The sequence below is a fragment of the Scyliorhinus canicula genome, chromosome 8 (assembly GCF_902713615.1).
Source record: "Scyliorhinus canicula chromosome 8, sScyCan1.1, whole genome shotgun sequence".
Classification (NCBI taxonomy): domain Eukaryota; kingdom Metazoa; phylum Chordata; class Chondrichthyes; order Carcharhiniformes; family Scyliorhinidae; genus Scyliorhinus; species Scyliorhinus canicula.
In genome coordinates, this window is record NC_052153.1 from 148,336,812 (window position 1) to 148,351,843 (window position 15,032).

A 15,032-nucleotide genomic window follows, 5' to 3' on the forward strand; every position below is an offset into this window, starting at 1 on the left:
CTCGTAGGAGGGAGCGGCCACGGCGCCGTTCCCAGGGCCCCCAGGCTTGTATCTCCACAGGACGCCCTCTCCATCCGTTTCCATGCTGCCCCCTCCCCCTCCATTACCCACTTGCGCACCATCGACACATTGGCCGCCCAATAATACCCCGAGAGATTGGGTAACGCCAGCCCCCCCCCCCCATCTCTACCCCGCTCCAAGAAGACCCTCTTCACCCTCGGGGTCCCATGCGTCCAAACAAAGCTCATGATGCTGCTAGTCACCCTTCTAAAAAAGGCCCTAGGGATAAAGATGGGCAAACACTGAAAAAGGAACAAGAACCTCGGGAGAACCGTCATTTTGACGGACTGCACTCTACCCGCCAACGATAGCGGCACCATGTCCCACCTTTTAAATTCCTCCTCCATCTGCTCCACCAGCCTGGTAAAATTAAGCTTATGGAGAGTCCCCCAACTCCTGGCCACCTGCACCCCCAGGTATCTGAAACTCTTCACTGCCCTCTTAAATGGGAGTCTCCCAATTCCCTCCTCCTGATCACCCGGGTGTACTACAAATACCTCACTCTTGCCTAAATTTAACTTATAGCCCGAGAAGCCCCCAAATTCCGCTAACAGCTCCATCACCCCCGGCATTCCCCCTTCTGGATCCGCCACATACAACAGCAGGTCGTCCGCATACAGCGATACACGATGTTCTTCCCCACCCCGCACCAGACCCCTCCATCTCCCTGACTTCCTCAACGCCATAGCCAAAGGTTCAATCGCCAGTGCAAAGAGCGAGGGGGACAAGGGGCACCCCTGCCTGGTCCCACGGTAGAGCCTAAAGTACTCCGATCTCCTTCCATTGGTAACTACACTTGCCATCGGAGCCGCGTAGAGCAGCCTCACCCATTTGATGAATCCCTCCCCGAATCCGAACCGCTCCAGCACCTCCCACAGGTACCCCCACTCAACTCTATCAAACGCTTTCTCCGCATCCAGCGCCACCACTATCTCCACCTCCCCCTCCACTGCCGGCATCATAATAACATTTAGCAGTCTCCGCACATTCGTGTTGAGCTGCCGTCCCTTGACAAATCCTGTCTGATCCTCATGCATCACCCCTGGCACACAGTCCTCTATCCTGGTGGCCAGGATCTTCGCCAGCAACTTAGCGTCAACATTGAGGAGCGAGATAGGCCTGTATGATCCACACTGCAAGGGGTCCTTATCCCGCTTCAGGATCAGAGAGATCAGTGCCCGCGACATCGTCGGGGGCAAAGCCCCCCCCTCCCATGCCTCATTGAAAGCTCGCACCAACAGGGGGCCCACCAGATCCGCATACTTTTTATAAAATTCCACCGGGAACCCATCCGGCCCCGGCGCCTTACCTGACTGCATTTGTCCAATCCCCCTGACTAGCTCCTCCAACTCTATCGGCGCCCCCAGCCCCTCTACCAGCTCCTCTTGAACCCTTGGGAAACATAGCCTGTTCATGAAGCTCTCCATCCCCCCTCTCCCCATCGGAGGTTCTGACCGGTACAGTTCCTCGTAGAAGTCCCTAAAGACCCCATTTACTTCTGTCCCCTTCTGCACTACATTCCCACCCCGATCCGTCACTCCACCAATTTCCCTAGCCGCATCTCGCCTGCGGAGCTGATGCGCCAGCATCCTGCTCGCCTTCTCCCCATACTCATATACCGCGCTCTGCGACCTCCTCCACTGTGTCTCCGCCTTTCTGGTGGTCAACAAGTCAAATTTGGCCTGCAAACTACGCCGTTCCCCCAGCAACCCCTCCTCCGGTGCCTCCGCCTATCTCCTGTCCACATCCAGGAGCTCCCCCACCAGTCTCTCCCTCTCCTTCCTCTCCCTCCGTTCCCTATGGGCCCGGATGGAGATCAGCTCCCCCCGGATCAGTGCTTTCAGAGCCTCCCAAGACCATCCCCACCCGGACCTCCCCCAAGTCGTTGGTATCCAGATACCCCTCAATACTTCCCCGGACCCTCCTACACACCTCCTCATCAGCCAGCATCCCCACATCCAGGCGCCAGAGCGGGCGCTGGTCCCGCGCCTCTCCCATCTCCAGATCAACCCAGTGCGGAGCATGGTCTGAAATTGCTATGGCCGAATACTCGGCATCCTGCACCCTCGGGATCAATCCCCTGCTCAGGACGAAAAAATCTATTTGGGAATAGACCCTATGGGCATGGGAGAAAAAGGAATACTCCCGCGCTCTCGGCCTCCCAAACCTCCAGGGATCCACCCCTCCCATCTGGTTCATAAACCCCCTCAGTACTTTGGCCGCCGCCGGTCTCCTACCCGTCCTTGAACTGGACCGGTCCAGTGGGGGATCCAGCACTGTGTTAAAGTCTCCCCCCATGATCAGGCCCCCCCGCCTCCAGGTCCGGAATGCGGCCCAACAAGCGCCTCATGAAGCCGGCATCATCCCAATTCGGGGCATATACATTAACCAGCACCACCTTCTCTCCCTGCAGCCTACCCTTCACCATAATATATCTTCCCTCCTTGTCCAACACCACCTCAGCCGCCTCGAACGCCACCCTCTTTCTCCCCCACCCCCCCCCAGAATCACCACCCCCCGGTTCTTCGCGTCCAATCCTGAGTGAATAACCTGCCCCACCCACCCCTTCCTCGGACAAACCTGGTCCGCCACCTTCAAGTGGGTCTCCTGAAGCATAGCCACGTCTGCCTTCAGCCCCTTCAGATGAGAAAATACCCTAGTTCTCTTAACCGGCCCATTCAGCCCCCTCACGTTCCAGGTAATCAGCCGGATCAGAGGGCAACCTGCCCCTCTCCCCCGCCGGCTAGCCATAGCTTATCGACTGCTCGCCCCAGGCCAGCTCGCCCCGCCTGACCCGTTCCCCATGGCGATAACGCCTCTCCTCTACCCCCCCGGCCCACACCAGCTCCTTCCTGGCCATTCCAGCAGCAACCCGGTATCCCCCCCCCCCCCCCCCCCGCCCCCAGGCTAGGACCCCTCCTAGCCCCGACGCACCCTCCATGGTACTTCCGTGAGTCAGCTGACTTCTGCTGACCCGGCAGCTCCCGCCAAAACCCATCTCCTCCCGGCATGGGGTCATCCCCCTCTTGCCACACCTCCTTGGCACCGCTTCAGCGGGGGAAAGAAAACCAGTGAAGGCCACGCCCCCACCTCCAGCTCCCCCCCCCCCTGCCCCGCAGCGCGGACATCCAGAGGAAAGCCCACGCTTTCACACTGCCACACCCCGCCCTTCTGACGCAGCTCCTCAAAATCCAGTTTCACCCCAACCCCCAGCCCCGTACAGAAGAGATGCTGTAAGATATTGATCTGAACAAAATCTATACTGCGAAAAGCATGATATGTTAAAGTTTGTGTTATCGTGGCCCAGTGCTAGAATTCCTGTCACCAACTCGAAAGGTTGTGGGCCAAATCTCTGTTCCAGAGAGTTGAACACATCGGTCAGTATTCTCCATTTGTGAGACCAACTTCTGCCGCTGGAATAGAATCGCTCCTGGTCTGCATTGGCACTAACAGCAGAACCTAGGAGCGATTCTCTCTCCCTTTCTATGCATATTTATGCCTTGCGGGGAGCTCACGGGATACCGTTGGAGTCCCAGTATCGGGCAGCCAATACAGAGGTCCGGCGGTGGTCCCCCCTTCCCTTGCTGACAAATAGGGGCATCCTCCCTCCCCACTCAACATGGGAATCACGGGTCACCTCCCCACAGTACGCATGATGAGGGGAACACAACACCCTCCCTTCCCCGCATATCAGAGACTACCCTCCCCCCACACATCCCGTCCTCAAGAGATCCACCCATCCGAGAACCCCCATCAGTCACCCCTGCCTAGATGCTAAAGAGTAGTACAGACAGAAAAGGTGAAAAATCGCTGCCTTTTCACTTATCAGTCCCTTACACCTGCTGCCTCAGAAGTGTTGAAAGCATCAGCTGTTACAGGTGTCCTAGACTTCATAGAAAGCAAAAACAGATCACAAAGCTTTAAATCCCATCCCCCCCCCCCCCCCCCCCCCCCCCCCCCCAGATCTTTTGATCTGCGAGGCTTCTATTCACTTTCAAAGAGATAGCTTTTAGTAAGCTGTAATTTACAGGGTCTGGATTCTTTATTTTCATTTCCCTTCATGCTTGAATGTATCTCAGATAACCTGCTTTGAAGCTAATCACAATGCTTATAATCATCTACTTATAAACATTCACTTCCTCTTTTCTCAGCAGAAAACACAACTTATGTTGATGTGGTCAGGAGCTGTCAGTCATAGTTAGATGTTGTGGTTAGGGACATAGAAAATAGGAGTAGGAGGAGGCCATTCAGCCCTTTGAGCTTGCCCTGCCATTCATTATGATCATGGCTGATCATCCAACTCAATAGTCTAATCCCACTCCCCCCATATCATTTGATCCTATCCGCCCCAATTGCTATACCTAACTGCTTCTTGAAAACATACAATGCTTTGGCCTAAACTACTCCCTAGTAACAAATTCCACAGGCTCACCACTCTCTGGTTGAAAAACTTTCTCCTTATCTCTATCCTAAATGGTCTACCCTGTATCCTCCAGATACCTGTGGGCCCCTGGTTTTGAACACCCAGGTTGGGTACATTCTTCTTGCATCTTCCCTGTCTAGTCCTGTTAGAATTTTCTAGGTTTCTATAAGATCCCTCCTCCATTCTTCTGAACTCCAGAGAATACAATTCAAACCGACTCAATCTCTCCTCATACGTCAGTCCTGCCATCTCCAGGAATCAGTCTGCTAAACCTTCACTGGACTCCTTCTTTTGCAAGAACATCCTTCCTCAGATAAGGAGACCAAAACCGCACAAATATTCCAGGTGTGGCCTCACCAAGGCCCTCTATAATTGCAGCAAGACATCCCTGCTCCTGTACTCTAATCCTCTCTCAATGAAGGCCTGCATACCATTTGCCTTCTTTACTGCCTGCTGTACCTGCATGCTTACCTTCAGTGACTGGTCTACGAGGACACCCAGGTTTTGTTACACATTCCCTCTCCAAATTTATGGCCATTCATATAATAGTCTTCCTTCTCCTCTCTGCTACCAAAGTGGATAACTTTGCATTAATCCAAATTATACTGCATCTGCCATTCACTTGCCCACTCACTCAGCTTGTTCAAATCACACTGAAGGATCTCTGCATCCTCCTTGCAGCTCTCCCCCCCCCCCCCCCCCCCCCCCCCCCAAAAGCAGGGTATTTGAGATGTATTTAAGCATGAAGGGAAATGAAAATAAACAATCCAGAAAATAAACAATCTCAAAAGAATACCTGAAAATCATATATCGTAACCTATAAAGTAACGGACCAAAAGATGGAAACTAGGATTAGGCTGGATGGCTACTTGACAGCTTGCAGACATGGTGGGCAAATTGTCCTCATTCTGTGTTGTAAATATATGTGAACAAATTTATAAAACCCTTACTGGCCAGGATAGCTAAAAGACCCATACTCCTCCATGTTTTTGATGCATTTCTCGTTCTGTGCACCGTGTCCTATTTTGATGACCTCTGCAAATAAATGTTTGTTTGATAGCTCCAAAGTGGAGGAAAAAAATAAAAACAGTTTCTCAGGGCCCAAGGGTTTAACGGCTGATGAGTTACTCTGAAAGCTCATTTACCAAATGAGCCAAAAGCCAGCGATTTAGCCGAGTGAGCTAAACCAGGGGCTGGTTTAGCTCACTCGGCTAAATCGCTGGCTTTTAAAGCAGACCAAACAGGCCAGCAGCACGGTTTGATTCCCGTACCAGCCTCCCCGGACAGGCGCCGGAATGTGGCGACTAGGGGCTTTTCACAGTAACCTCATTGAAGCCTACTCGTGACAATAAGCGATTTTCATTTCATTTACTGTTATGTAAGCAAATGCAGCAGGTACCCTATGCACAGCAAGATCTCACAAGACAGATGGTCAAATAGACTGTTTTTGATAATGTTAATTGGGATAGGAATGTTGTCTGGAACATTGTGCTAGTTGAGGTTTTGGATTTGTTTATTGTCACGTGTACCGAGGTACAGTAAAAAGTATTTTTCTGCGAGCAGCTCAACAGATCATTAAGTACATGGGAAGGAAAGGGAATAAAGGAAAATACATAATAGGGCAACACAAGGTCTTAGAATTAAATTTTAAAAGATTAGAACGAGTATAAGTTAAGTAAAAAGTGGATCTGTTGGGGAGAACTCGCAGAGAGTTGCCTCGCTCCGGCGTCACCTTCTGGACCTTCTGAGGATGTTAGACAGGGGCCAGGATATCCAGCCCGGTCCTGGCAGGATCCACCGTCGGACATTCAGGAAGCCCAGTGGGACCAGACAATCCTGGTGGTGGGCAAGTCCTGAAAATCCCACACGGGGTCTTCATGTCACATTTCATCTTTTTTACATGGGGAATAACATAGGGACAAGGGCAGGCTATTCAGCCCCCCTATTTGTGGGAGAGAGTTCCAAACCTCTACCACCCTTTGAATGGAGAAGTGCTTCCTAACATCTCTCCCATCTGCATGTAATGCGTTATCCCAGGCATTCACTGAGTTTGGCTGTGCTTTCGAAACTAAGCATAATGAATAAAATATTAATCTCATCATCTCGGCTTCTATAGTCTCAGCTCTCATTAGCTGCATGCCTGTTGTTGTTCATTCTGAGAACTTTTTGTCATTTACCTGAAATGCTATCATTTAATTAGATGTCATGGCTCCATATTCAAAAGTGACAATAAGATTTGTTACATAAATCTCAGTGTAATATTTTTTTGTTTCTGATTGTGCACTGGGGGAGGGGGTGGGGTGCTGGATGCGTCAGATCAAAACACTTCTTTCACTTTCTAAAACCTAGATTCAAGTTCAAATGATGGATGAAAATTTCATGAGTTTGGAGTGTTGCTCGCAAATTCAAAATACAGAATAAAACCACTTAAGAATTTTCAATTAAATTGACACCTTTCCTCTGAGCCTGCAAGGATGAGAAGTGTGGGCGGCGGCAGTGTCTCACTGGTACGCGACATGATTGATGACGGGTGAATTCTGTCAGAATTAACCTTTTCCAATCTACGCAGAGCTCATACTATACTGAACTATATACATCTGGTAGGTCCGCTGAGCACAAAAAGCAGATGAATGGGCAGCACGGTAACACAGTGGTTAGCATTGCTGCCTACGGCGCTGAGGACCCAAGTTCGAATCCCGGCCCTGGGTCACTGTCCGTGTGGAGTTTGCACATTCTCCCCGTGTCTGCATGGGTTTCGCCCCCACAACCCAAAGATGTGCTAAGTGGAAAAAATACTTGGGTACTCTTTTTTAAAAAAATTTTAAAAGCAGATGAAAAATGCTCCATTTCCAGCTCCAAGTTTAAACTGACTCTAAACTCGAAGATAGTTGTCTTTTGGAAAGGACCACCCAACACAATCCGGAGAATAAGATGTAAATGATCTACTCTGGGTAAAAATTCTACTTATTCCGTTTTTTTTTAAATTCTGTTGAATGTTATTGCATTTGCCGTATATGACAAGAGCAGTATATAAACTGTTGCACCTGAAGTAATGATGCCCAGAAAAAATGACCAGCCCCATTTTAATTGGTTGTGCGCATTTTTACAATTTCTTGTGCGCATTTTTACAATTTCTATTCAAAGATATTATTAGGAGAGTCTGGAATTTCCATGGTGCTTTTTAGCATCTTGTCCCAAAATGTTCTACGGCCAATGTAGTACGTTTAAGATGTTGACTTATGTGTTTCCTACAACAGTGACAGATGGTGCGCAGCAAGTTTCCACAAACTGTAATGTGATAATGACCAGATAATTGGTTTTGGTGATGATTGAGAGATAAATCATGGTTAATAATTAAAACTGTGGTTAAAAGGTCTTTTTTTTAAATTTCATTTCCCTAGGAGGCCATGGAAAGTCCAATGTCCCATCATCTTTTTATGACTCGTATCCTTAAGGACTTTGAGAGCGATACCTTCATACCGGAGATCAATCTAAATAAGTATAAACTCCTTCCTAAGTAAGTCATTATGTTGCAGAACTCTGGTCCTGAATAGCATATAACAGTCCTCTAACTGAAATGGTGTAAATAATCAATTTGTGGGATTGTCGCGACCCTCACAAAACCTGCCCCCCCCCCCCCCCCCCCCCCCCCCCCGGACCCATCCGTGGGTGGCGACCCTGAGTTTGAAAATCCCTGTCCTAGTAAATAACCAATTTTAGATTCAACCTGACCATTTCCTGATTGTAGCTATAAATGTGCAATGAATGTTTTGAGGTTCAATTTAAAGTAGTTGGGGCAGTCACCGTGGGGCTAAGCAGATCTTCCTGCAGTTCATGTCATCTGATCCTAATTGTGTGCCTTCTAACTCGAGTGGCATCTCCAAATTCAGTATCTGGGACAATGCTACAATCCCATTCTCTGTTGTGTACATGCGTAAAGCATGCTCTGTTTATTGTCTAGGGTTTTCAGATCACATACAAGGGTTGGTGGGGAAGAGTCAGGTGCTGGGGGCTCCAACAGTGAGGGGTGAGGAGGTTTGTCCTCTGATAAGAGGCTGAGTATATTGGCCTTGTATTCTCTGGAGTTTGGAAAAATTAGAGGTGATCACATTGAAATATACAGCATTCTGACGGGGTTTGACAGGGATACTGAGAGGTTGGGTGGAATTTTTGCATATTTGTTCAGAATGCCAGGCTCTGACTGAAAACTGGTGTGTAGCTCTCCCTTTAGTCCACATTCTCCCTCCACCCCCACATTGCCAACATCCTTCCCCACCCACCCCGCAGTCTTGAGGGCACTCTCACTCACCCCCCCCCCCACAGGGCTGCCAAGAGGACCCACCTTGGCACTGGCCCCCAGCACAGGTTGGCATTTCCCTATTTTCTGCCCACGTCGCCGTTCTGTCTGACAGCGATTGTGGGCTGAAAACTGTCCCCATAAAGAAGACACGATAGGAAGGAGTGGCGCAGTGGTTAACTCTGCTGCCTCACGCCGTCAAGGACCCGGGTTTGATCCCAGCCCTGGGTCACTGTCCGTGTGATGTTTGTACATTCTCCCCCAGTGTCTGCATGGGTCTCACCCCCACAACCCAAAAAGATGTGCAGGGTAGGTGGATTGGCCCCGCTAAATTGCCCATTAATTTGAATAATTTTTAAAAAATAGATAAGATAGGAAGGCATGGAAAGGTAGAAAAAAATCATGTGAGCAGAGATCAATTGTTTAAAAGTTTATTTTGGGTCAATGGTAGTAGGAACAGTACTGATGTCTAAGCATTTCTGTTACTGTAATATTATAATTTATTTCAATGTCACTGCACAAGCGCTTCAACAAAACCAATCAGGCCAGAATACTAAGAATTCCAATGGTTACATGCTTTATTTCAGAACTGATTGCTAGCCAGTTGTAACTTACGCCTGGCATTCTGGGTTTGAATCCAACCAGACTGATGACAGGGCAGCAGGGTAGCAAGGGCAGCAGGGTAGCATGGTGGTTAGCATAAATACTTCACAGCTGCAGGGTCCCAGGTTCGATTCCCGGCTGGGTCACTGTCTGTATGGAGTCTGCACGTCCTCCCCCTGTGTGCGTGGGTTTCCTCCGGGTGCTCCGGTTTCCTCCCACAGTCCAAAGATGTGCGGGTTAGGTGGATTGGCCATGCTAAATTGCCCGTAGTGTCCTAATAAAAGTAAGGTTAAGGGCGTGTTGTTGGGTTACGGGTATAGGGTGGATACGTGGGTTTGAGTAGGGTGATCATGGCTCGGCACAACATTGAGGGCCGAGCCAGAAGCCGAGTGGGTGCGTGGGGAGGAGGCCTCCTGCATGGGGACCTCCCTCCGGGCCCTCGCCACGGCAGCACTCCCATCCCCACCCAAAAAACACTCCAGCAGCCCAGTGGTGACAGCCACCCTCCAATCCTGGAACCAACTGCGGCAGCAATTTGGCCTGAACAAAATGTCGGACAAGGCTCCCATCTGCAACAACCATAGGTTCAAACCAGCACTTACTGACGCCACCTTCAAAAGGTGGAGACAGGACGGGGGGGACACTGACAGTCAGGGACCTATACACGGACGACAGGATCGCAACACTGGACGAACTGACAGATAAATTTCAGCTAGCTGGGGGGAACGAGCTACGGTACCTGCAGCTCAAAAACTTCCTACGAAAGGAGACAAGGACGTACCCACAACCGCCACGACAGACACTACTGGAAGACCTACTGGACGCAAGTATCCTAGAGAAAGGGAACTGTAGTGACATGTATGGCCGACTGGTAGATAGGGACGACACCGTACTGGACGCAACAAGAAGGAAATGGGAGGACGACCTGGGGGTGGAGATAGGGTGGGGACTCTGGAGCGAAGGTTTGCATAGGGTCAACTCCACCTCCACGTGCGCAAGGCTCAGCCTGACGCAACTAAAAGTGGTACATAGAGCCCACTTAACGAGAAACCGTATGAGTAGGTTCTTCCCGGAGGTGGAGGACAGATGTGAGCGGTGCCAAAGAGGCCCAGCCAACCACGCCCACATGTTCTGGCCTTGCCCCAGACTTGTGGAGTACTGGACAGCCTTCTTCGAGGCTATGTCCAAAGTGGTGGGGGTGAGGGTGGAGCCATGCCCGATAGTGGCGGTCTTCGGGGTTTCAGACCAGCCAGATCTATTCCAGGGGAGGAGGGCGGACGCCCTTGCCTTTGCCTCCCTGATCGCCCGCCGTAGAATCCTGTTTGGCTGGCGGTCAGCAGCACCGCCCAGAGCTGCAGACTGGCTGTCCGACCTCTCGGATTCTCTCCAAATGGAGAAAATCAAATTCGGCATCCGAGGGTCGGACGACGGCTTCCACAGAACGTGGGAGCCATTCATGCAATTGTTCCGGGACCTGTTTGTGGCCAACGTACAAGAGGAAGAATAGTCGGGGGAAGGTAGCCGGCGGGGAGGGGGGAGCTACGGGCTCGTTACGGGGGTTTGATGGCTAGCTAAGGCCCAAAACCAAACTAAATGAATGCCAATAAACATGTTGGGGAATGTAAAATATGTATGGCGGCGAAAAGGGGGAGGCCACAGTTATTACTACGAAGATGCTCACCTGTAAATATATATGTTAATTTTTGCGTGTTCTTTTTTTTCTCTCTCTCTAACAATTTGTAATTTGTTCAATATAAAACATGAAAACTGAATAAAAAACATTTATAAAAAAAAATAAAAAAAACATTGAGGGCCGAAGGGCCTGTTCTGTGCTGTACTGTTCTATGTTCTAACTCCCTCCTGCCTGTAACATCCCAGAATGAAATAACTTTGAGTGGCCTCCATGCAGTTCTGAGTGTGTGCATGACTGCAAAACAAAGGACTGGCTAATTTAGCACTGATCCTTGCTGAATCGACGGTTTCATTCGTGAAAGTTCAAGGGACAGTTATTGGTCACAAGATGTCAAGTTGACTCAGTAGAGGGTGAGCTTTACATTTAACTTTGTTATACCTGATTTTGTGCTGACACTGGGCTCCTGGCAGTGAAAATGTTCCCGCCGCCCTCCACTGACATCCCACACCTTGAGCATCAGACCCGCAAAGACAAAAATGGGGCCGCTATATTCAAACAAGACTGGTTACCCAAGTTCAAAGAAGAACCTAGGAAGATACCTTGGGATAAGTTTTTTCTTCTGAATTTGGTTCAGTCCAGGTTAACCTTCACCGAGACATGAAGAGGTGTATTGCCTTGTTTGCATGAATGAAGATTGTAGACTAGTTTTGCCCTTGTTGAGTCTGCAGTTTTATTTGTAAACATTCAAGAATCAGCCTGAGTTGTCTTGTGCTTCTCCGCAGGTTCCCTGATGTTCCCACTGATGTTCAGGAAGACAATGGGATTCGGTATAGATTTGAGGTTTATGAAAGGATCACTCAAGCATAGCTTAAGAAAATGCTGCACATAGGTGCATTTGTGTTCTTCCCAAATGTCTAAAGCTCTTAATACATGTGATTTGACCTTTAGAAATGGAATGTGTTTATAAATAAAAATAACTAAGAATCTTAAAGAATGACGACGTTACTCTGAAAAGAATTGTGACGACGATAACCATCAGCAGGTCCCCCACCGTAAACCACCTGGAGAGGCACCATTGATCGGAAACCCAACTGGCCCAGCCACTTTGTTTCTGTGACGACTGGAACTCAACGACGCTGAAGCTCAATACCACTCGAGACAAAGCAACATGTCTGATCTGTCTACCAAATCTGCAGCATCTTCAACCAACAAGAACAGGGTAGCAGGATCATGAGACCATCACTTTGAGATGGGACAGGCTGGATTAAATTCCCACCCCTAGTTTCAGTAGCCAAGCCTCTGAAATATTTGGTCGTCAAATGATGTAATGTTACGTGTGCTTTTAAAACTTAGTCACCGGGAATTTTTTGTCGGGCAAATCATTGATGATAAAGACATTGTCAGCCTTTACCTGCAGTTAATTTTATTTTGTTCTCTGGATGGGCAATACCAGCAAGGCCACGTTTATTGCCCCACCTATAGTTGCTCAGAGAAGGTAGTGGTGGAGGTGGGCCTGCTCTTTTCACTTATACATTCCTTGTGGTGATGGTACTGCCTCAATGAAGTGAGGCAGAGATTCCAGGTCATTGAGTTTCTTGACAGGCACAACAGTGGGGGGCATTCCGAGATCACAAGCTACCATGTAAATGCAATTCTTTGTTTCCTGGTTTGGAGAGACATTTTGTTTTTTTGACATTTAGTTTAATTTCCTCACATTATCAGCTTCGGTGGCCGAGAAGGCCTAAATTTTCCTACTCTGCTTTGGGCTTCCGTCAATGTAGACATACAGCTGACCACAATGGGCTAACTGCTTGTCTCCCCATCCTTCTCAGTCTCCCTTGCTGTGTGGAAAAATCTCCTAGTTAGTGGCAGCATACTGTTTCCCAGGCTGGTATCAGAACAGAGAAACACAGTTTTTGTGATCAGGCGCAAGGATCATTTAGTTTGCACCTTTCACAAACAACACAGGTTGTCCTCAATATCATACTCATTTCGTCAAATCTAATATTTAGGTTTGTGATGTGCTCATTTCAAATGCCTGGTTCCAAACTTTCTCTTAAAAATCACACTATATTTACACATACCAGCGTAATTTGTGTTTCTCAAATTATCCCTTCACCTGAGAGGAAAACAAACCAAGTTCAAATATCAAAAGTGAAATCATTCAGTTGAGAAAATCTGGAATTCGTCCTTATATTATACCTGCAGCAATATTTTTGGCTTGTAATAACATTACAACTCCAATATACATGTTAGGAATCATAATCTTATCATTGGCCAATAGCTTTGTTGCATAAAGTAGGGCTTTAGCCCGCAACATTGCCAGTATGTAAAACCTGATTAGAATTAAATTATAATTAAAAGTTGAATTTTACACATAAAAATTACATGTTTATACTTTTACCTTGTAGTCATGTTTTTGGGAGAGAGCTTTACCTCAGGTAGTATTCTAACAGTATATTTTTCCGACCGGCACACCCAGCAGCTAATATTAGTTCATCAATCTTTCAGGGATTCTGATGAAAAGATTGTCAGTGTTAGTTCAAGGTACACGATTGGTTTTTGAACTTAAATGAACTGGGTATTAAGCAGGTTGCCCAATTCTAATGAATGGGGGTTGGAAAAACTTGGAGGAGAATGCTGCACACGTTGAAGATAGTTGCTGTTGACCATTTACCAAGGCGTTGTGTAACATAACACCTCCCCACATGAATTCTCATACTCTAAAGAGAAAGAACGGCATTCCATTAACCTTTTGTGTTTATTTTTTGTCCTGTTCATGACATTTTAATGATCTATATACCTGGATCTTGCCAGCGCCCAAGTCCCTTTGGCCTTGCACTGTTGTTATGGGAGCGGCGTTTTCAGAACCCCAAAATGTATCATGGAGTTCAACCAACTCCCACTTTAATGTATTGTTGCTTTTGAAGCACACGGCTTGTTCTCCAGGTGTGGTACTACAATTACGGACACGTGGGTTTTTAAACACAAAACAATGTTTATTCCATGAATTCACCTTAACCTTCTTAAATAAACATTGGATCCCTTAACACCTCTTTCTTAAAATAATACAACACCACATAATTCCTCAAAATGTTCATTCAAACCTCCAAAAGACTTAACACCTTTAAACAGAAACACATGGGCAGCACGGTAGCATTGTGGATAGCACAATCACTTCACAGCTCCAGAGTCCCAAGTTCGATTCCGGCTTGGATCACTATCTGTGCAGAGTCTGCACATCCTCCCCGTGTGTGCGTGGGTTTCCTCCGGGTGCTCCGGTTTCCTCTCACAGTCCAAAGATGTGCAGGTTAGGTGGATTGGCCACGATAAATTGCCGTTAGTGTCCAAAATTGCCCTTAGTGTTGGGTTGGGTTATGGGGATAGGGTGGAGGTGTTAACCTTGGGTAGGGTGCTCTTTCCAGGAGCAGGTGCAGACTCAATGGGCCGAATGGCCTCCTTCTGCACTGTAAATTCTATGTAAATACATCAGGTTAAAGACATTACTATTATGAGTTTACATCACCCAAATGATTCAGAGATAGTCTTTCCTGACAAAGGTCACAGCAGATCCAGCTTACTGCAAACACAGACACACCCAAGCTCTTTTCTCAAAACTGGCTTTCTCCTTTGAAAACAGCTCACAGCAAACCAGCCAGTCACTTTTCAGCTGCTTTCTCAAAACTGGCTATCTCCTTTCAAAACAGCTCACAGCAAACCAGCCAGGCACTTTTCAGCTGCTCTTTCTCAAACTGGCTTTCTCCTTTCAAAACAGCTCACAGCAAACCAGCCAGGCACTTTTTCAGCTGCTTTCTCAAAACTGAAACTAAAAGCACAAAAAAACAGAAGTGAGCTCAGCTCCCCGTCTTGACATCACTTCAGTAATATGAGCTGCTCCATCTCTTAAAGGTACATTGCTTAAACATCCATTTCTTAAAGGTACTCTCACATGACACTGTTTCTGACATTTCATCATTTAGAAAGTATACTGTTCCATTATTTTGGGTGCAAAGTAA

At 47.9% G+C, this 15,032-nt stretch overlaps 1 protein-coding gene across 2 annotated transcripts in view; it reads left to right on the forward strand.

Moving 5' to 3' along the window:
* dhfr (dihydrofolate reductase) overlaps positions 1-12,426 on the forward strand; it is a 58,134-nt gene extending 45,708 nt beyond the window's left edge. The window contains exons 5-6 of one of the 2 annotated variants that reach the window (XM_038805386.1): positions 7,885-8,000; positions 11,799-12,426. In XM_038805386.1, the coding sequence (XP_038661314.1) occupies positions 7,885-8,000; positions 11,799-11,883 (201 nt within the window). In that variant the 3' untranslated portion in view covers positions 11,884-12,426. The remainder of the gene's footprint in view (positions 1-7,884; positions 8,001-11,798) is intronic. The other variant, XM_038805388.1, reaches the window with a different exon arrangement.
* Positions 12,427-15,032: the final 2,606 nt, after the last annotated feature.